Source organism: Daphnia pulicaria, chromosome 8 (genome assembly GCF_021234035.1).
Source record: "Daphnia pulicaria isolate SC F1-1A chromosome 8, SC_F0-13Bv2, whole genome shotgun sequence".
NCBI lineage: Eukaryota > Metazoa > Arthropoda > Branchiopoda > Diplostraca > Daphniidae > Daphnia > Daphnia pulicaria.
The window spans coordinates 649,303-671,095 of NC_060920.1; the positions used below are offsets into that span (position 1 = coordinate 649,303).

General features: G+C 38.9%; 2 protein-coding genes across 4 annotated transcripts in view; both read right to left on the reverse strand.

The window, feature by feature from the left end:
• Positions 1–6,812: 6,812 nt before the first annotated feature.
• The window catches only part of LOC124312357 (collagen alpha-1(I) chain-like), a 1,404,094-nt gene continuing 1,389,113 nt past the window's right edge, over positions 6,813–21,793 (reverse strand). The window contains exons 1-10 of one of the 3 annotated variants that reach the window (XM_046776853.1): positions 9,149–9,273; positions 8,773–9,061; positions 8,289–8,693; positions 8,053–8,223; positions 7,901–7,990; positions 7,671–7,832; positions 7,501–7,608; positions 7,390–7,440; positions 7,115–7,315; positions 6,813–7,043 (exon numbers count right to left, since the gene is read on the reverse strand). In XM_046776853.1, the coding sequence (XP_046632809.1) occupies positions 6,952–7,043; positions 7,115–7,315; positions 7,390–7,440; positions 7,501–7,608; positions 7,671–7,832; positions 7,901–7,990; positions 8,053–8,223; positions 8,289–8,693; positions 8,773–9,061; positions 9,149–9,160 (1,581 nt within the window). In that variant the 5' untranslated portion in view covers positions 9,161–9,273 and the 3' untranslated portion in view covers positions 6,813–6,951. Of the gene's footprint in view, positions 7,044–7,114; positions 7,316–7,389; positions 7,441–7,500; positions 7,609–7,670; positions 7,833–7,900; positions 7,991–8,052; positions 8,224–8,288; positions 8,702–8,772; positions 9,062–9,148; positions 9,274–21,793 lie in introns of those variants that run through there. The other 2 variants (XM_046776854.1, XM_046776855.1) reach the window with 2 other exon arrangements.
• Positions 18,559–20,882, reverse strand: LOC124312383 (collagen alpha-2(XI) chain-like). The gene is made up of 11 exons (XM_046776886.1): positions 20,795–20,882; positions 20,242–20,728; positions 20,006–20,155; positions 19,814–19,921; positions 19,629–19,754; positions 19,479–19,559; positions 19,324–19,395; positions 19,173–19,262; positions 19,042–19,101; positions 18,869–18,967; positions 18,559–18,792 (listed from the first exon to the last, which is right to left on the reverse strand). Exons 1-11 carry the CDS (start codon positions 20,804–20,806, stop codon positions 18,719–18,721), a joined length of 1,359 nt encoding a protein of 452 aa, XP_046632842.1. The 5' UTR covers positions 20,807–20,882; the 3' UTR covers positions 18,559–18,718.

Genomic DNA, 21,793 nt, shown 5'->3' on the forward strand with positions numbered 1-21,793 from the left:
GAACACTTGTAGATGTCGGATTTCTTTTTTTGAAGTCTCTCGACAGAGAATGGATATAGAGTCAAATTGGTCAACTGGCAGAAATATTTTTGCCAGTTCCGGAATCACTTTTACGTTTCCCTTTTTCAATTTCCAATCCATATGAGCAATCACTTCTTGTAAAAATGAAACACCATCGGGATCCTTTCTGACATTGATTTTACTTTTCACTTTGTAAATTTTCCTTTTTGGTTTTCTTTTTCGGATTGATTCTGCAGACAACTTCTTCTTCTTCTTACACCTATTTTTTTTTTCTCCTTTGATTTTCTTCCAAGATCTTTAACCAAAATGAACTTTATGGTTTTCCCGACGTTTGACAGCTTGGACTTTTTCCAATAACAGGCTTTTTCCGTAGGGGTTTTGTCTTCAAAACGACGATGCATCCATCCGAGAAGGGCTAGCTGGTGCTTGCACCCTCCCAGTGCTGCAATGCAGCCATAACATTTACATGACGTTATTTCGCCTTTAGCAGAGTCAACTACGATTTCTACTTTGTAACCATTTGAAGTTACTTTATGTTCTGGAGCGACACAAGATAATACAGTGGTTATGTGGCCTTCTCGTTTGAGTTGAACATAACCAATGGCAGACTCACCGTACGATTCCCTGCCATTACGCATAGCTTTGGTATTTGAGATTTCAGGTGAAATAAAATTGCTGTCCTTGGCTATGAAATTGGCAAGAGCAATAATGTTTACTTCTGGGAGGTTATCACTATTAGCCTTTTCGTAACCTTCCAGCAATTTGTGAGCCTTGTAAGCCATTCAAATAAATGGAATAATGAAGACACAAGAGCCTTGAAATACATAATAATATTTAAGATACAGATTATTGTAATTATATATTATTTTAAAATTTGTCATACCGTAATTCAGGAATCAAAATAGATACAAACACAAACATTAATACTGGCACAGAAAGTTGTTTATTTTCGTTAGCGTCGTCTACAAATTCATCACAAATTAAGCTCCGCCCTTAAAAAATGGCTGAGACCCCGTTTTGAAATGGGAGGAGCTTATTCCAACTTTGAATTAAAAATACACACATTTCGGTTGATTTAAAAAAAAAATAAAAAATACCATGAGAATCAGCGTGAAAAACTGATTCTCATGAAGAATGTTAAAAACAATTCAAAATTTCATGCAAAGACCCTATTCAAAAGACTTGAGATGGTGTATTGAATATCTATTAACATATCTTGTAAGAAAGAAACCCTTTAAACTTGTAAAATAGGACAGCCCCCTAAACCATTTGAGACTTAGTTTTAATTTTGGTGTTGAGTACTAAGCCTTTGGTGTGACAGGGAAGTCTTGAAATCGCAAAAATGATGACAGAAAAGACTTCAAATGCTCATGACCTTTGAAATTTATTTTAGTGTTTGAATATTTGGCACCTAGGTAATAGAGGACATCATCCTGAACCTTTTGAGACTTGTTTTTTTTTTTGGTATTGAGTACTAAGCCTGCGGTGTGACCGGAAATTCTTGAAATCCCAAAAATGATGGCAGAAAATTTTTTAAATGTTCATAACTTTTGAAATTTATTTTGGTGTTTGAATATTTGGGACCTCATTAATAGAGGTTATTCCCCTGAAACTTTTGAGACTAAGTTTTAATTTTGGTGTTGAGTGCTAAGAATGTGGTGTGACCGTAAAGTATTGAAATCTCAAAAATGATTGCAGAAAAATTTTCAAACGCTCATAACTTTCGAAATTTATTTTGGTGTTTAAATATTTGGCACCTAGGTAATAGAGGACATTATCCTCAACCTTTTGAGACTTAGTTTTCATTTTGGTGTTGAGTACTAAGCCTTTGGTGTGACCGTAAAGTATTGAAATCACAAAAATGATGGCTTGAAATCTTCAAATGCTCATAACTTTTGAAATTTATTTTGGTGTTTGATTATTTGAGACCTAGGTAATAGAATACAGCCCTTTAAACCTTCTGGGACTAAATTTTCATTTTGGTGTTGAGTATGAAGCCTGTTGTGTGACCGTAAAGTATTTTAATCACAAAAATGTTGGTAGAAAAAATTTCAAATGCTCATAACTTTTGAAATTTATTTTGGTGTTTGAATATTTGGCACCTAGGTAAAAGAGGACATTATACTGAACCTTTTGGGACTTAGTTTTCATTTTGGTGTTGAGTACTAATAAGGTGTGACCGTAAATTATTGAAATCACAAAAATGATGGCAGAAAAATCTTCAAATGCTCATAACTTTTTAAATTTATTTTGGTGTTTGAATATTTGGGACCTAATTAATAGAGGACATTCCCTTGAACCCTTTTGAGACAAAGTTTTAATTTTGCCTGTGGTTTGACCGTAATAAAATCTTGAAATCACAAAAATGATGGAAGACAAAATTTAAAATGATGATAACTTTTGAACTTTATTTTTGCGTTTGAATATTTGGTACCTAATTAATAGAGCATATTTCCCTGAACCTTTTGAGACTAAGTTTCTATTTTGGTGTTGAGAACTTAGCCTTTGGTGTGACAGGAAAGTCTTGAAATCACAAAAATGATGACAGAAAAGACTTCAAATGCTCATAACCTTTGAAATTTATTTTGGTGTTTGAATATCTGGGACCTAATTAATAGGGAATATTCCCCTTAACCTCTTGATACTTAGTTTAATTTTGTGTTGAGTACTAAGCCTGCGGTGTGACCGGAAATTCTTGAAATCCCAAAAATGATGGCAGAAAATTTTTTAAATGTTCATAACTTTTGAAATTTTTTTGTTTGAATATTTGGGACCTAGGTAATAGAAGACAGCCCTTTGAACGTTCTGGGACTTATAGTTTTAATTTTGGAGTTGAGTACTAAGCCAGTGTTGTGACCGGAAAATCTCGAAATAAAAAAAATGATAGAAGAAAACATTTCAAATGCTGATAACCTTTGAAATTTATTTTTGCGTTTAAATATTTGGAACCTAATAATTAAAGGACATTCTCCTGAACCTTTTGAGACTAAGTTTTCATTTTGATGTTGAGAACTAAGCCTTTGGTGTGACCGGAAAGTCTTGAAATCACAAAAATGATGGCAGAAAAGACTTCCAATGCTCATAACTTTTGAAATATATTTTGTGTTTGAATATTTGGGACCTAGTAATAAAAGACTATCCCTTGAACCTTTTAGGACTTAGTTTTCATTTTGGTGTTGAGTAATAAGGCTGTGGTGTGACAAAAAAATCTTGAAATCACATTATTTGTTGACATTTTCGTGTTACGATTTTAATATTTTCTGAGTGTGCCAAGGTCTAAATCCACGTTACCCCAACAAAAATTCAACGTTAAAACCTTAAGGGGAGTGTTAAAAATACGTAGAATAGCAAATACTCAACTACCCAATAGCTTTTCAAAAGTATTTCATGTCTGAATATCTATTTTCATCATTTTTTGTTGACATTTTCTTTTTACGATTTCGATATTTTCCGAGTCTGCCACGGTCGAAAACCTCGTTACCCAAACGAAAATTCAACTTTAAAACCTTCCAGGGAGTGCCCATAAAACGTAGAGTGGCAAATATTCAATTACCACATAGGATTTCAAAAGTAATTAATGTTTGAAAATTTACTTTCTTAATTTTTTTTTAAATTTTCGTGTTACGATTTCAATATTTTTCTAGTGTGCCAAGGTCGAAATCCGCGCTACCTAAACCAAAATTCAACATTAAAACCTTCAGGGGAGTGCCCATAATACGTAGAGTGGCAAATATTCAATTACCCAAGAGGATTTCAAAAGAATTTTATGTTTGAAAATCTACTTTCTTCATTTTTTGTTGACATTTCCGTGTTATGATTTTTATATTTTCCGAGTGTTCCACGGTCGAAATCAGCGTTACTCAAACGAAAATTAAACTTTTAAATCTTCAAGGGAGTGTCCATAATACGTAGAGTGGCAAATATTCAATTACCCAATAGGATTTCAAAAGTATTTCATGTTTGAAAATCTACTTTCATCATTTGTGGTTGATATTTTCGTGTTACGATTTCAACATTTTCGGAGTGTGCCAAGGTCTAAATCCGGGTTACCCAAACAAAAATTCAACCTTTAAACCTTCAGGGGAGTGCCCATAAAACGTAGAGTGGCAAATATTCAATTACCCAATAGGATTTCAAAAGTATTTCATGTTTGAAAATCTACTTTCATCATTTTTTGTTGACATTTTCTTTTTACGATTTCAATATTTTCCGAGTCTGCCATGGTCGAAATCCTTGTTACCCAAACGACAATTTAGGTTAAAAACCTTCAAGGGATCGAGTGTCAATAATTTTTATAGTGCCAAATATTCAATTACCCAATAGGAATTTAAAAGAATTTCATGTTTGAAAATCTACTTTCATTTTTTTTTGTTGACATTTTCGTGTTACGATTTCAATATTTTTCGAGTGAACCACGGTCGAAATCCGCGTTACCCAAACGAAAATTGAACTTTAAAACCATCAAGGGAGTGTCCATAATACGTAGAGTGGCAAATATTCAATTACCCAATAGGATTTTAAAAGTAATTCATGTTTGAAAATCTACTTTGATAATTTTTTGATGACATTTACGTGTTACGATTTCAATATTTTTCGAGTGTGCCACGGTCTAAATCCGCGTTACCCAAACAAAATTCGACGTAAAAACCTTCTGGGGAGTGTCCATAATACATAGAGTGGCAAATATTCTATTACCCAATAGGATTTCAAAAGAATTTTATGTTTGAAAATCTACTTATATCATTTTTTGTTGACCTTTTCGTGTTACGATTTTAATATTTTCCAAGTGTGCTACGGTTGAAATCCGAGTTACCCAAACGAAGATTCAACTTTAAAACCTTAGAGGGAGTGTCCATAATTCGTAGAAAGGGAAATATTCTATTACCCAGTAAGATTTCAAAAGTATTACATTTTTGAAAATCTACTTTCATCATTTTTTGTTGAAATTTTCATTTTACGATTTCGATATTTTCCGAGTGTGCAACGGTCGAAATCCTCGTTACCCAAACGAAAATTCAAGTTTAAAACCTTCCAGGGAGTGTCAATAAAACTAAGAGTGGCAAATATTTTATTGTTCAATAGGATTTCAAAAGTATTTCATGTTTGAAAATCTACTTTCATCATTTTTTGTTGACATTTTCGTGTTCCGATTTCAATATTTTCCGATTGAGCCACGGTCAAAATCCGCGTAACCTAAAGAAAATTCAACGTTAAAACCTTAAGGGGAGTGTCAATAATACTTAGAGATGCAAATATTCAATTACCCAAAACAATATATACAGTCATCCGTGAAAGTTTCTTGAATAGGCAAATGGCTCTCTATGTTTTAATTAATTTGGCGGAAGGGATACTACGGTGCCTACCGTACCCCCGGTATTTTACGCCTTTTCTTTTTTTTTTATATTCTTCTCTTCCTTTACCTACGAAAGAAAAAGAGAAAAAGGCGCAAAATACTGGGGGTACGGTAGGCACCACCAGTTAGTTGTTAGGAAACAAAATTTAACCTTTTTCCGCTACAGTCATACGACCACAAGTTGAGATAATACTAGCTCAGTACGCTATTGACTGAGCTACTATTCCTTGTTTATTTCTATATGTATCAGACTGGAAATGAATCACTAGGGGTATGGACTTAGAAAAATTTTCAGTCTCACACTAACGGTTTCGACAATTCTAGCCTACTTTAATTACTCTGATATATTTGAATTAAAAAAAAGAACAGTAGCTCAGTCAGTAGCATACTGAGCTAGTCGTCGAACAATCACTCATGTCCATTTTCGGCATGGACATGGACGGAAGCATCTACAACTGGCAGCCGTTCAACCACCTGGGCGACACCTGCTCATGGCTAGAGGTGATCCAGCGCTTTTGCACCGCCCTGGCCGACAATACAAATATCAAATCGCTGTCGCTGACCAAACAGGTGCTGTGAGAGCGAAAGCAGATGGAAGCGGTGACGGACAGACTGGAGTCGCTGGTCAAAATCGGACACGGCAAGATGAAGGAGGTTGACAAGGCGAAGCAAATGATCGTCTTTGGCGAGTCGCAGATCCAGTCGACGGACGAAGAGGAAGACGAGTGTTTCGTGGTGGAAATGAAGAAGAAGGTTGAGCTTCTGGCCGGAGAGTGGGTCTACAACTGCAACTGCTGCTACGTCACGTGCCACGACGCGTTCTTCAAGGAGGAACCGGTCGAGGACGGACATTTCAATTCGGAGGATCTTTACGCGTCACCGGCTACTGCTCCGTCTGCCCGGATCAGTGCAATTTGTTTATGCCCTCGAACCAGCCCTACCGCTGGGTGTTGATTGAGAAGGTGACCAAGGTCTCGCCGAATCTCGGCAAAATCGAAAGGAACGAAGCCGAAATCAAGTGGAAGGACATCAAGTCCAAGGGTCGAGATCTCATCAAAGTGCTGGAGAAGGATCTGGCCGCAAACGGCAAGGTCATCCTGGAACATTTCAAAGCCACCTGGCGGTGCATCCAGCGGCTCAACAGGATCGCTCTCCGCGGACCGCGGTAACTCGTTCCTGACTCGGTAAGTCTTTGACGTTCTCTACGACGCCGAACAGCTGGTAAAAGAATTCGGCTTCCAGGACGGACTAGCAAGTTTGAGGAATTAGACGTTATTTAAATTTAATTATTTGCTATCTCATTTTCCGTGTAATTGTACAGCTTGTAATAATGATTGTGGCAACTTGATCAACCATTCAGATATCATCGATCGCTGTATTTTTAAATTTTTATTATTTTGTCAAAAGAAAATGAGCGCATAAAAGAATAAATTCTCCATCTTCATTGCCAAATGTATTTTTGATAAATTTCTAATAATAACTGGTACAAGTTTTTGGTATCTCTTTTGGAGAAGAAATATAAATTAACAATATAATGATTTATTCAAGCAATTAGCAACAAATGGTGCGGACTAAATTTAACCAACTCCAGGCACTCCGGGACTTCCGGGAATTCCATTTTGACCTGCCGGCCCGGCCTCTCCCGGTATTCCATTCACACCCGGCAAACCTGAAATTCAAATTGGTTTTCAAAATTACAAAATGTGACGACATTTCAGCTCGACTAATTATTGAGCTTACCTGGACTACCGGGCGATCCCGGTGATCCCGGACTGCCAGGGGTACCTCCTGTGCCTGGTGTTCCTCCAGTGCCAGGAGTTCCTTCCGGACCAACCGCTCCTGGAATTCCGGGTTCGCCAGACTCGCCAGGTAGTCCAGGAGTGCCTGGATCTCCGTTATCGCCGGCCGTTCCATGTTGGCCGTGAAGTCCCGGATCTCCGCCTTTAATTTTTTTTAATGGTTAAAGTAAAATTTTAAATATTGACGACTGTATCGAAAAGGCATATTAGATTTACCTTTTCCGTCCGTTCCGTCTTTACCGGACGTGCCACTTGGCCCAACAGGACCTTGACATGAAACATAAGATGTAGACTGATATTTATAATCGTATAACATTGTCCATATACCTTGAGCTCCTGTTTGTCCATCTTGACCTTCTTGTCCATCCGTACCATCTTGGCCGAATTGGCCGGCTGTGCCGTCACTGCCGTCCTTTCCGTCTTGCCCCGGTGGCCCTATATCAAAATTCCAATTATTTAAGTTGTCTGCTGGTGAATGGGCAATTCAAATCCTTTACCTGGCGGTCCCGGAGCTCCGTCCTGTCCATCTTTTCCGTTTTGGCCATCTCTGCCATCCTGGCCGTCCTTGCCGTTTTCGCCCGGCGATCCCGGTGGACCTTGAGCTCCATCTTGCCCGTCTCGACCATCTTTTCCATCCTGCCCATTTGTTCCAGATAATCCTGTTTCGTAATTTTGTTAAAATTTTAACAGATGTGATGGAATTCTGATAAAAATTATAAATTATTACCTGTCAGGCCGGGAGCTCCGTCTTGTCCATCTTTTCCATCCTTGCCTTCGACTCCATCTCGTCCGTCTTTTCCATCAGTTCCGTCTCTCCCTTTTATCCAAATTTTAAAATTAAAAGATTGCTGGAACAAAAAGTGACCGAGTCGCGAATACCTGAAACGCCGGGAGCACCCGGCGGCCCTTGTGATCCTTGAACTCCTGGCGGCCCCTGAACGCCCTGAACGCCGGAAGAACCCTGAACACCTTGCAATCCTTGGGGCCCTTGCACTCCAGGAGTTCCTAGCATGCCGGGCATTCCATCTCGTCCGTCTTTCCCTGGTGGCCCTAATTAATATTCAATTGCTTGATGCGCTTTTACACCGTCAATGGAAATTAATTTGGACTTATACCTGGTGGCCCCATTAAGTTGAAGAACCACGGCAAACCAAAGCCACTGGATTGTTTCTTTTTGTGATAATAATGCTGATGATGATCCTCCTCATCGTCTTCATCCCGAACGAAACCAGAAGGTTTGCGATTTTTTGAATTGGGTTTTCTTCTTCTAGTTTGGTTATTAGCCGCCGGCCAGATGGGCCTCCTGGCTTCGGCTATTCCGCCTAAATTGAACGAATTCAAATCTTGGCACTCCAATTTGTCGTCGTCGTCGTGTTCTATTAGCGGATAATTAATGCGCAATCCGGTGACGCTGCTCTTCTTCAAAGCCACCAGACCCGTTTGACCCATGGACGACAGTATCCTCGACCATTCTCCTTTACTTTTGGATTGTTCACGGCTGGAAACGGGACGGCGATGGCCTAATCAACTGAGAACAAATTAGGCCCAGCAAAAATTTAACTTTGGTATATCCACATTGCGCATTGTTGGAACCCCTACCGTAATTGACGATTACCCGCGACGGATGGTCCCACATATCGTAATGAGACCGGACTGGTGGTGGCCAAGAGTGAAGCGATGGATATCCATCATCGTGAAAATAATTCGGATATCTGTAAACTCGTCCGGGATGTAATTCCTGTCTGTAATAGTGTCCCCTAAGTTGGTAAGGGAAATAAGAGCGACTGGATCGAGTCAAATGAATTGCCCGGCTGTCAATAACTGTCGAGTTGCCCGTTGGGAACGCCAAATAAGCCGCTACCAAGTACACTAAAGGTCCAACAACAAACTGCGACACGAAAAAATAACACAGAGGCAATTAAATAAAAAAAAGAATAGACTTTCATTGATGAAAAACAACAAAATGTCGATTTACCAGAAACTTCATGTTGTTGGCGATCACTTGAGCAGCGAAAATAAAATCTACTCGTCCGAGATGTTTTCGTTCAAGTCCAGCAGATTTATCACGTTGCAAACGCCATCACTACTGGCGCCCGTCAGCTCAGTTCGGGGACTGATGTGAGCCCACTCACGCCGAGTTCAAATAGAAAGCGCTAGACTAAAGCGTTCGTCACCTTTATTATTTTCTTTTTTTCTTAACAATAAGAATCCCGTAGGTATTTTTTTTATTTTTTTTTTTATTCTTCTGAGCTTTCGTAGGTCCCCGAAGGCGGGATGCAAAGTGGGTTAGGTCAGCATATACAACAACGTCTCTCTCCCGCTGCACTGTTCACAATTTTCAGCTTTGGGCGTGAACTTTTTTACAAACTCAAAGCACGGACGAACTACCTGGCGTGTAGACGCATAACCTTTAACCGTTAAGTGAACGCAAGTCTAATCGACATGTAACAAAAGCTTTGCCTTTAACGCCAAATCATTTTCTTTCGAGTGACATTTGAATTCCCGCGCGCAACTAGTCGTCGGCGGACCCAAAATTGGGATTCTTTTCTTTTACGATTTTTGTTATTTCCCGATTTTTAGAATGTTTTTTATCTTTCCGCAAGAGCGTAATAAAATGCGATTTAAGTGTTTCCGCGATTGCGGAAGATATCTAATAATAACTATAGCCGTGTGTGTATTTTCTCTTCCGCATTTGGTCAGAAAAGGAGAAGCTCGGAAAGAGACTCTCAAAAAATTTTGCAGACTCTAAACATTGCGCGGGGACCACGCAATAAAAAATCTGCAATGGCGATTTCGAGATTGTGGACACGCGAGTCCGAACACGACAATTTAAAATTTTTAACGAGCGGAAAGGAAGGCGTGAGACGACTCTCGTATTTTTATTTAAGGACTTGTATCGAAAATTCCGAATGTTACACGAATTAAATTTTTACTTTTATCTCCATATACAAGTCTCTATACAACACGTAAAATCGTAATTTTTTGTTCAGCTGTTCTGTCCTGTATACATTCATGTCCTATTTCAGAAGGATGCGCATTTCGAATAAAGGAAAACAGGTTAAGGAAGAAGAAAAAAATGTTGAAGGTTCACTCGCCGTCCCCCGCCGAGCCCCAAAAGCAAATGCCGTCACACACGAGAATAGGAAGACAAAAAAAAGTCGTACCTATATTATTATTATACAGTGAATGATTACCAGGTGAAATAGAGTGGATTTACACACGCAGGCAAACTCACTGTAGTCCAAATACATAGTCCGGTTCAAATTTTTAGATATCGTTGCCTATGTAGCACTCAGCAGAAGCGAGTAGCCTATATATCAATATAGTGTACGATTTTTTTACGTTTAAGAAATTGTGAAATTTGTTCTGTACCAATAAGCAAACCTGGCGTATACCCGACGAACCCGGTGAACCTAAACCATTTATTTTTAGGTTTAGAATTTAGTTTTCCGTGTTGTGCCATTTTTATTATACTATCATTGCCGATAGAATCCGCATGTGAATCGACCATTTTGATTTACTTTTAAGCTTACATATGCCCATACACCTGCACACACAAGGACATTAGGTGGGTTGAAGTTAATATTTTAGAGTCTAGAAAAATAATTGTCGGAGAGAACATTAATGTATGGGGCAAGGTAAATGGTATTTTTGTATAATCAAGATATGGCGCTGAATAAGACATAGTCGAATGAGAGCTTTCAAATTCAAAAGCTCGCGCCGTTATAATTCATTCAAACAATCATCTAGCCATCTACCGAATTTTTGTCGAAAGATCTGGCTGATTGTAGACTTTACTCTTTGCATAGCAACTGCGTTTCCACCCAGCAACCGGTATTTGATTGTTTATACCAGTTCCCGGATTGGAATCAGAATCTGCATATAGCTGTATATACCCGTAATTTAATTCTGCACTATCTGCACTATGTGTGCTCAGTTCTGCATCGTCACCATTAAAATGCGCAAATTTTACACAAATGACAGTTAGAAGAATTGACAAGAGCGAGAAAATTCCCGCGGGATATTTGTTTCACTCCCAATGGTCCCATTCATCAAAACATATTCCAGAGATAAACACACGCAAAGCTCTCGCAATTTGTTCGAGTCACCGGAGCCTGTCCGAATTTGACTATACAGGCGATTAATATCAGACGTATGGGTGGGTTTCAGGAAAAAGAAGCAGCGTGAAATATTTCACGGTTTTCCTCTTCAATCTAAATGCCATCCTCCCTTTTTTAGAATAACTGATGATCGAGGCTTTTCTGCATGGGATAACTGTAATGCGTTATACATAGAGCGCTATCGCTATATAGAAGTAGCTTTTTAGAAGCAACCAGCAAAGTCCATTTATTCTTCTACAGCGATTTGATTTTTTGGGTGGCTCAAAAATAGAACCTTATCTATCGGCATTCCGATTGGTTTGTCATTTCTTCTCGGATCTCGGATTTTTTGGGTGAATAGTTCACGTCGAACGCCGCATTGTGGCGCCTTTTTAGAAATGCTGCTGGATGCTGCTGTATAGGGTTAGATAACATTTTCCAGATGGCGACAAAAAACATACTGCACATCTGAAATTCCAATCGCTTTATAATAACTCTTCCGAGCTCTGTAATAAATCGAATTATTCCCAATAAATTGATGGCCTCTGATAACAACTTGGGCGTTTGATTTTGAGACTGGATATTATTAGTCTACAGGCGGATTTATATAAGAGCATGCTATATGCATAGCTGGATCTAGGCACAGCAGATAATGATGTGTATCTACCAGCATTTCCTTCATATCTTCACGATCTTGGAATAAGATTAAAATAGCAATTTGTTACAAGCTCAACGAGCCCCCGTCGAAGATGACGCAGGATAATTATTACGATTCTCCGCGTGATTCCCCGAACTCAAAAGGCATTGAGCTTAATTATCTCTCTAGTCTAAATCGGGTAGAGACCCATTTTTGGTCACTGATGCGGGATCGATGGCCTCATTTATTATAACATTTATTTTCACATGTCTGTGTAATTTTCATGCGTTTGGCACAGGCCAACGACTTTGAGCGCGTAATACGTAATATAGCCCAGTGACTGCTCTCAGGTGCTGTCTAGAGTAGTCTAGACGTGGTTTAACACAGTGCTGCTGCTGCAGTCAGAAAAATGTGGAGAACTGTGCTAAGGTGTGATTGCCAATCTATTACACAAAATGTACACAAGGAGAATGTGTGCGTGAGAAAAAACTGGGTCTTATCATTTTTTTTATTATTCAAATTCTGTGTGTGTGGATGCTCCCGGCCGCACCCGACCCCACATAATAAACAAAATGGAGTGAAATTGTTTTTTCCATCTTTTCTCCCCTGGCTAGACTTTTATTTTTAATTCTTGGTTTATAATAGCCTATCTGTACATTTCCATCTCCTGTGCGCAAGTTATCTCTGTCTACTCACTGTACACTGTTGAAGGGGATTTGCTGGAATTTTATACGATTTTATACTTATTTTGCATTCCAGGTGGTACGCCTCTTTCCAACAAATCGCGAGAAAGTAATTAAAAACTGGCATACGCCCCGTAAAATGTAAATAAAGAGGACGATGCAGGAATCAAAGAAAAAAATAAATTATGTGTACCGAGTTGAACCGAGAAATGAAATAATCGCAATAGCTGACGTAATATATATATATTTATTAGACTTGGGAAAAAGTGAATTTAAATCTAGCGAGTTAAATGAGCTATTAAGTTGTCTGCCAGTATGAATAGTTACGTAATAAAATGTGTAGTAAATGTCAAGCGTAAATACAGAATTTATTATGACATTACAAAATGGTCAACCGGGTGCGGCCAAAATAGGGATTTTCTAATGGCCGCGTAACGTGTATATCGCGTTTACGGTCACGCCATTAACTTTCATAATAGTCTCCCATTACGTATAGATTATTGCCAAGCTTATGGCTATAGACCTATTGAAAATTTCCCGTGAAATTTTGGTTTTCTTTCCTTTCTCTTCTTTATTTTATATTCACGTCACGTTTCATATTTTGACGTTGAAAACCTCATCCGAACATCCGATCGGCTCCAGACGGACCATCACTTCTATAGACAGACTATTATTATACATGCATGCGTCTATATTAGCTATATTACCATGAGATAAGCGTGATTTTTTTTCTCACGGTCAACGGGACTTTTGAAAGGGTCGGATACTGCCGTTTACTTTTCGCACCACTTTGTGCAAAGCAAATATATTTTTTACACTAAAATGCGCATGTCTTTTTCTATATAAGAATTGGCTATACATATGTGGGTAATATAGGCCCTACCTAATATAATATACGTAGTATATTATATAACTCCCGCGGCGATAAATAGTCGAAAGAATGACAGCTCGCGGCAGACGGAGTCAGAGTGAATAATTCTATTTGATCCATCACTATATTGCCGCGATTGATATCGCGCTGGTCTAAAAGCTATATAGGAGCTTTATACAGCTAATAATAGAGCTCACGAAGTTCTCACAGAAAATTGATTGGCTTGAGTTGTTAAGTCGATTTCGTCCTACCACAGGGGGGTAGTCAATTCAGACTGTTCAATTTTTAGCCACGAGTTCTTATAAGTGAAATATCTGATTGAAATCGTCCACTGACGAACACAATTTCAAAATCGTTTCGTGGTTCGGGTCGAACGCTGACTCACGCTAGGCGACCCTTTCCTATTCCGAAAGGAAATGAATACGTAAAAAAAAAGTTTAACTTTCCCAGAAAGTAAAAAAACAAAATAATGTTTCCGTTATTTATTTATTTCTTTTTTGCAAGCAAATCTGATCAAACAATGTATACTACGATTATCCACAATGACTTGCTATCCGTTTTGGGTTTTATTTTCACATCTCCATCTCACACACTAAATCCGGAGGTATTTATTTAGGCCAACTAAGGAAGTAACGGTTTACTAAGTAAACAATAAGTAACAAATTTTAATTACTTAGCTAAGTAATAATAGTTACTGCGTAAGTAAAATATATACTCCTTGGTAAATATGTTATATACTTAAAGACAAGTAAAGATTCGTTACTTAAATGTCAGGAATACGAACAGAAAGCCAACTTATTTTTGGAATAAGTACAGAAAGCCAACTTATTTTTGGAAACTCAAATTTAGTAACTCACAAAATAAGTTGCGTGACAACCCTGACTTTACAATAACAAACTATAGTTTGTTGAAGTAATTAAAATTCGTTACTTATTGTTTACTTAGTAAACCGGCGTTACTTCCTTAGTTGGCCTAAGTAAATACCTCCGGATTTAGTGTGTAAAGTCGTCTGCAGACGACTTTAGTTTGTAATTGAATTGATTTGTAATTTTAAAAAGAATTATTCGGATTCTCATGAAAATGTGCCTTTATTGCGAACGAAGGCTGATTTCAAAGACTTATAAGAATACTCGTAAGAATATGTCCCAAGACTGACTTGATATATTTATCTAACTAATGGCTTGATGGTAAAGTACTGGGGTTCCACCAAGTCGTTACGGGTTCAAATCTCGGTAAAGTCTAAATTTCTTTCAATGAAAAAACTTTCAAATATGAATTAATACGAAATAAAGAAGGAAATATAAAAGAAATGGTAGAGGAAGAGTTAGAGATGGTAAATAAATATTTATTTCTACTGAGTGGAACTTATGTCCGTTCCACGTCCACGCTCCACGTATCACCTACTTAATCTATAAGTTTTCTCTACTATGACTTAAATTATAAGTAGTAATAGGTGTTACTTAACAATTAAGTATAGTATCTACTGAACAAGTAAGTGGTCATCACTTATAAGTAATTGTTTCCAATTCGTAACTTATAAGTGATCCTAAGTAAATATCCTTGGATTTAGTGTGTAGGCCCTACCTAATATAATATACGTAGTAAATTATATAACTCCCGCGGCGATAAATAGTCGAAAGAATGACAGCTCGCGGCAGACGGAGTCAGAGTGAATAATTCTATTTGATACATCACTATATTGCCGCGATTGATATCGCGCTGGTCTAAAAGCTATATAGGAGCTTTATACTAATAATAGAGCTCAAGAAGTTCTCACAGAAAATTGATTGGGTTGAGTTGTTAAGTCGATTTCGTCCTACCACAGGGGGGTAGTCAATTCAGACTGTTCAATTTTCAGCCACGAGTTCTTATAAGTAAAAAATCTGATTGAAATTGTCCATGGACGATAACAATCGTCCAACTGACGAACACAATTTCAAAATCGTTTCGTGGTTCGGGTCGAACGCTGACTCACGCTAGGCGACCCTTCCCTATTCCGAAAGGAAATGAATACGTAAAAAAAAAGTTTAACATTCCCAGAAAGTAAAAAAACAAAATAATGTTTCCGTTATTTATTTCTTTCTTTTTTGCAAGCAAATCTGATCAAACAATGTATACTACGATTATCCACAATGACTTGCTATCCGTTTTGGGTTTTATTTTCACATCTCCATCTCAGTCAGAGCGATCGATTACCTACACATAAATATTGATACTCCCGGGCAATCAACCGCAGGTGTCCGCTTATATAGAAGAGTCTCTTTATACAGAATGTTGATTTTTTCTCCTTAAAATTCAAAGACAGCAAGCGAAAAAACTTGAACTTCGTCCAATAGTGCTGACAATCTTTTCTTCCCAGAAAAATAAATAGAAAAAATAAAACCAGGTTGCTCGGGCAATTCAAGGCATTTTGAAAAAAAAAAAAAAAAAAAAAAAAAATTTAAATTTAAAAAGACATCAACAAAGGAGTTCCCCTTTTTGCACTTTGAGCTGAGGAACTTGTCAGAAAAATTTCCAATGCTGCACTGCTGCCCAGCATATAGCCCATTGCGTTTGGTCGAAAGACAAATGCAAGAACCGTCAGGTCATCATCTGCTGTATCACGTTCTATACATGGTACAGTGCAAATATCATTGAACATTCAGTTTATTATGAAGTCCGGTGGCCTCATATGTATGACGGCATGAATGTCCGCAAGACATATTCCAGACCTTGTTATTTTTTACACGATTTGTCTGGATGGATGACGAATCGTCACAGCTAGCATTCCCCCGCAACATTCTTTATTAACCACGTCATTCCTGAAAATTTCTCAGATCTTTATTGCATTTGGTATTACTTCAGACATCACTTTTGAGTCCGAGTTTTTTTTTTCTTTTAAATCAATTTCGCTCGCATTTAGATTTTACTTCCGTGCTGTGTCTATATGTTGACCAGCACTTGGCTCACGATGACTTGGACAGATTGAGGGGCTTTCAAAGGTTCAAAGTGCCTCCTGGAAAGCTAATACGAATATGTGCTACCGTAACCAGATAATATAACCCCAAAAGTGTTATCAAATAGTTTGCACGTTCAAACTTCCCGCTCACGCACACACTCCGAGTCCCTATACAGACTGGGGGTTGGTATATAAGAGCTAATATAACTGCTATAATAGGAAAGCGGAGAAGATAAGCCGGAATGCGAAATAAGACCGACCGAATAATAATAATGCATTATTTTGAAAAGAAATAAAAGAAACGATATAAACTTGAAGGATTAATCTTATACGACGTTATAAAGTGATTCTATTTAGTGACGGAGTAATGACTGATTAGTCAGGGAAATTTAGAAGAATAATATAACTCGTATTTATACACGAATATCATTACAGCAGATTGTAAATGCGCATATGTTTTCGCTAGACGTGATGAGATGAACTGATGCGTGATTAGCATGTCATTTTGGAATTGTGCTGGTATATCATCAAATTCATTCGAAAAGCGATAAGTGATTCCAAAAATCCATAAGAGCACTTTAAATTCCTTGTGTTCCTTTATCAATGTTTCGGAAAACATATATAGGCCCATTATATAGAATGTTCCGCTTATTCCTGTATAACTGTAATAACATCACTGGGAAATTATATGCAAAGATCTATAACAATAATTCTCCGTTGTTATTGTGAACGCAAATTCCATATTAGGATATTTGTCTCCTCGACTAGACTAAAGCAAAATTCATGTAATCATTCATCATATTCTTCTGTTTCGCATACCCAACGGTAAATCGCATTCATTTTTGGCAGCCAAAAGTCTTCCAGAGGAATCGCTCATTCTCTGCTGATGCTGCCTTTCACTAATTCACGACAGGAAATGTTATACCTATATACGCCGTGGATCTTCATTTTTTTCCCACGCGTTAAAAACCCCCGTCAGTTATATTCGTGCAGGTGTTGGCAGACTTTCGGGATGACGTATGAAAATCGTTCATCGCGCACTCGGAATCTCACTGATTAGCATCTCGTTTTGGACTGGATTTATTTGTCCGTTAATTATATTCTGTACTCAGTGTACGGCAGGTCAGCTATGTAACATTTAATATCAAAACGGGTATACACAGCATTTAGCGAGGTTTCATTGCTGTCCGTTTATGGTCCAAGGCAAAAGGGCAACATCCGAGCGTGAACTCTCCGGGGAAAAAAAAACGCCGAGTGCGCTGGTTTGGATTTCTCTGTTTTTATTTTTCGGTTTTTCATCCTACATACGTGTACAGTCTGTCTGTCTAGCAAGGTCGCATAAATTAACATATATAGGATTATATATCTCTCTCTCTCTCTTTCTCCGGGCCCGACCGCTGCTGAATAACGATCAAACACGCATCGCTAGACGAGTCCGCAAAACAAATCACTCACAGTTCCGCTATATAATATCGGGAATGCCGATCTTTTTTTCGGATCTTTTTTCATTCGCCCAACTGATTGGGCCATCAAACCGATTCCGTTTCATTTCCATGCAAGTCCGGAGCAGAGAGTCCAACGGTCAAAGTAATGCCAGCCGCGCCCATTGCCACAAGAGAGATACACAAGTTGGATGGTGTCTGACATCGGTTTGACGTTCGGATACTTATAATTTCTTCGGGTGTATAAAGAAGCGACCGCGCCTGAGATGACCCCGCGCCGTATTTAATATAGCCCGTGTAGCTTTTTTTTTCTTTTTTGGGTGGCGCTGTTGTGGGTCCCTGATGAAGCAATGCCTTGCGCACACGTCGCCAATGCGTACGTGGTCGTTCAAATGTGCGCACGCTTTCACGGTCAAAAGTTGAAAGTCAGTTTGGTTGGATTTTGGACAGCTTATATTTATTCCATTTGTATTTCCTTTCAATTATTATCAGCACATTCACATCTTTCAAATAAGTGATGGTACATGTATTAATAGACAAGTCTTGAAATTATGTTATGTGTTTGGAAGGTTGAATTGTTATCTATAAGATATATGCTCCTTAGGCTATTCTTTTGAAAGACCACCAACTTATTTATTGGAGGTGATAACACATTTCAAATTTGGCGGGTGAAATCAAAGCGCGAAAGAACATGAAATTCAATTTGTATTGCATGGTTGGAATAGATCATAGAACATTGACACTGCCCCCCGTAAAATTATCTCCCAACATTGCCCGTAACCAAATAAAACAAATCGACATTTTCTTTAAATGTGAAATTATTAACTGAAATAAGTTGTTGGAATTTTTAATTTGCTGAAAGAAATCTCTCAGTTTATCTTCCCGTTGCTCCAGGTACTCCCGGTACTCCAGCTGCTCCCGGCGTTCCGGGAACTCCAGGCGTTCCAGCTGAAATTGAGTAAACCATTTTTTTTTTTTTTAAATCAACATTTTTTAAAGTAATAATGTCGAATTGAATTTTTACCTGGTCCACCGGCGCCAGAAGATCCAGCCGCTCCAGCTGCGCCCGGCGCTCCAGCAACTCCTCCTGGCCCAGCCGCACCACCTGTTCCGTCTTGCCCGTCTAAAATATGAAAGAAAAATAATTTTGTCAATACAATAACAGCACTTGACACGGGCATCGATAACAATTTATACCTTGCCCAGCTTGACCGAATGTTCCTGGAGTTCCGTCCTGACCGTCCTTACCCGGAGGACCTATATGACAATAACATTCATGTCAATAAAAACGAATTAAACTATAAGAGCATCCCAATAAATATTATTACCTGCGGGTCCAGGAAGCCCAGGCGTACCGTCCTGTCCATCTTTGCCATCGACTCCATCCTTTCCGTTTTGTCCAGGCGTACCGGCAGGACCTTCATTAATTTATAATAATATATATTTCAAATTACAATTCGAATGCAATTCAAATATTACCCGGTGGGCCGGATGGGCCAATCACTCCATCTCTTCCATCCTGTCCGTTTTGTCCGGGAGTCCCTGGAGGGCCTAATATATTAAAGCAGTGCATGGATTAATTCTTATCTGTTAAATGCAACCAGAAAATTATTTATTTTTAAATGTCTCAGCACCTGCCTGCCCAGCAGTGCCAGGAGTCCCGTCCTTTCCGTTGACTCCGTTCGTTCCATCTTTTCCTCCCTCTCCTGCATCGCCTTATTATTTGAAAAAAAAAAGAAATAGTTACAAGGAACATAGCTAGTATAGCTATAGTTAGCCTATACCTTTGGGACCTTGAATGCCTTGTGGCCCAACAGCTCCTTGAATTCCCTGGACGCCTTGGGCACCCGGCGTACCGGTAGCTCCTTGTGTTCCCTGGACACCATTAACGCCATTGACTCCCGGTGGCCCTAAACATTTCCGAAAATAACAGAACTAATTTCAACGCGAATTACATTTTAAAACATACCAATCGTCCCTTGCGGTCCCGTTTGACCAATTAGACCCTGCGCTCCGTCTGTGCCGTCTTTCCCGTCGACGCCGTTGATTCCGTTAATGCCATTCAGTCCGTCTTTGCCTAAAGCGAAACAAATCCCCAAAAGTTATATAGGAATAATAAAACAATCAACAGGGACGATAATATTTGAAATATAAGACAAACCTTGCGGCCCGATGGGGCCGGGCGGACCCGGAGCACCGATTAGATCATACATCCAAGCCGCTGGCACTTTGTCCTTCTTTCCAGGCTTAGGATATCCGTAATAGATTTGTCCAGGTTTGTCACGAAGCTGTCCTCTCCGCGATTGGGCATCTATAGTAAATAATAGAAAACAAAAATCGCATTGACAGCAACACCAATCAAAATTGAATAGCCAAATAAGTTCGTTATTTTTATACTCAATTCTTCGGTTGCGTCATTTTTACGACCGCCGATTTCCTTGGTTGGAATAGCCACCAGCCCCATTCTCGCCAGCGACAACAAGTTGCTCTGAAGATGTTCAGGTAAATCGAACCTGTTGTACGCTTCTCTTAACCTGTCTGGACGTTCGTAATGTCTGCCTTCGTAATAAGGAGGAAATTCTTCTGCTGGTCCAAACTCTCCCCAAGAGTCTTGGGCTGGCGACGGCCAATAAGATGAACGCCGCTGCTGGTAAAATGCTGGCCTGCTGAACGACGGGTGAAGTAATTCGTCCATTCTGTCGGATTCAAGGAGCTCTTGAAAGTCCCTCTGCGTGGCGGGTTTCAGGATGACGGCAACCGGCTTGTACCAGCTCAATTCGTCGTCGCTAGTCACATTGGCGGACTCTTCCGGCTGAACATTTTGTATCAGATCCGTCGGGTAAGAAAGAGATGTGGTGGCCCACAAAGCGAGAATGACCGGCATCTAAAATTTAATTTAAAAATTTTTTAAATAAACGAATAATAAGATGAACGAAGAAAATTTGTTGACCAATGTGTTCATGGTTAACTTGGTGGATCAGATCTGGACACACTTCAAAACCGAAAAGAAAACCCAACTGAGTCGATGGTCGGTCGACTGCCCGAATGCTGAATTTGAATTGCTTTTTTCTTATCTCAGCAAGGAGAAGCCGCAAGAGAATAGGGCGGGACTCTGTTTTGTCTGTAGGCGGGACATTTCGAAAAACATCCGAACCATCTTCAACCGTTACGTCGCGCAATATTCGCGGGGTAGGATATAGCTATAAAGCTATTTATAATTTTGCTGTAAACAAAAACAGACGACCAATGAATCTCCTTTTTTCTTTAGTTTTGATAGATAAGAATTTATTTGTCCGTTAAAAATGGCAATTTTTGGCACACAAATAAATTTCTCAGAAATTATATATGTCAACTTTACAGGTTAATAAAGTTTGAAATGTTTCTGCTGATTCCTGACTGGGTAAAAATTAGACGCGTGTAAGGTTTGTCAGGATGACTAAGCGTTATCGATTTATTTTAGAACATCAAATAAAGTCGTAGAATGACACGAGTTATTTGTTCCTATATCGATCCTTTTATATTCTCGAAATTTGATTATTTTTAACGCTAACCTTGCTTATAAGAACCCACAGAGTTTTATTCATCGAATGTTTCATATATATAGGTCGTCTGCTGGATAGTGCCCTGAGTGGCAGCACCGTAATAGAGCTCCCGACTCTTAACTCATTTTTTGTGTGTTCCGTTTGTACCAATTTTGTTTACTTTGGTTAGTTTAATAGCCACTGTTCTACTGTGTCTCGTGTTACTTCATTCGGCGTTCTCAGTTATTCCTGCTTCTTTCTGTGCCCATTTGTTTATCGTCCTGCCGGCATGTCGCCCCAGGGCTTCTCGAATCAGCTGTCTGCCGAGCAGTTTTTCTCTGCTCGCAATTCTCCACTAGTGCCACCACTACTACCATTCAGCTTATTGTTTACTGTAAGAGCCTTGGGCATTGCCTCACGCAGCCCAA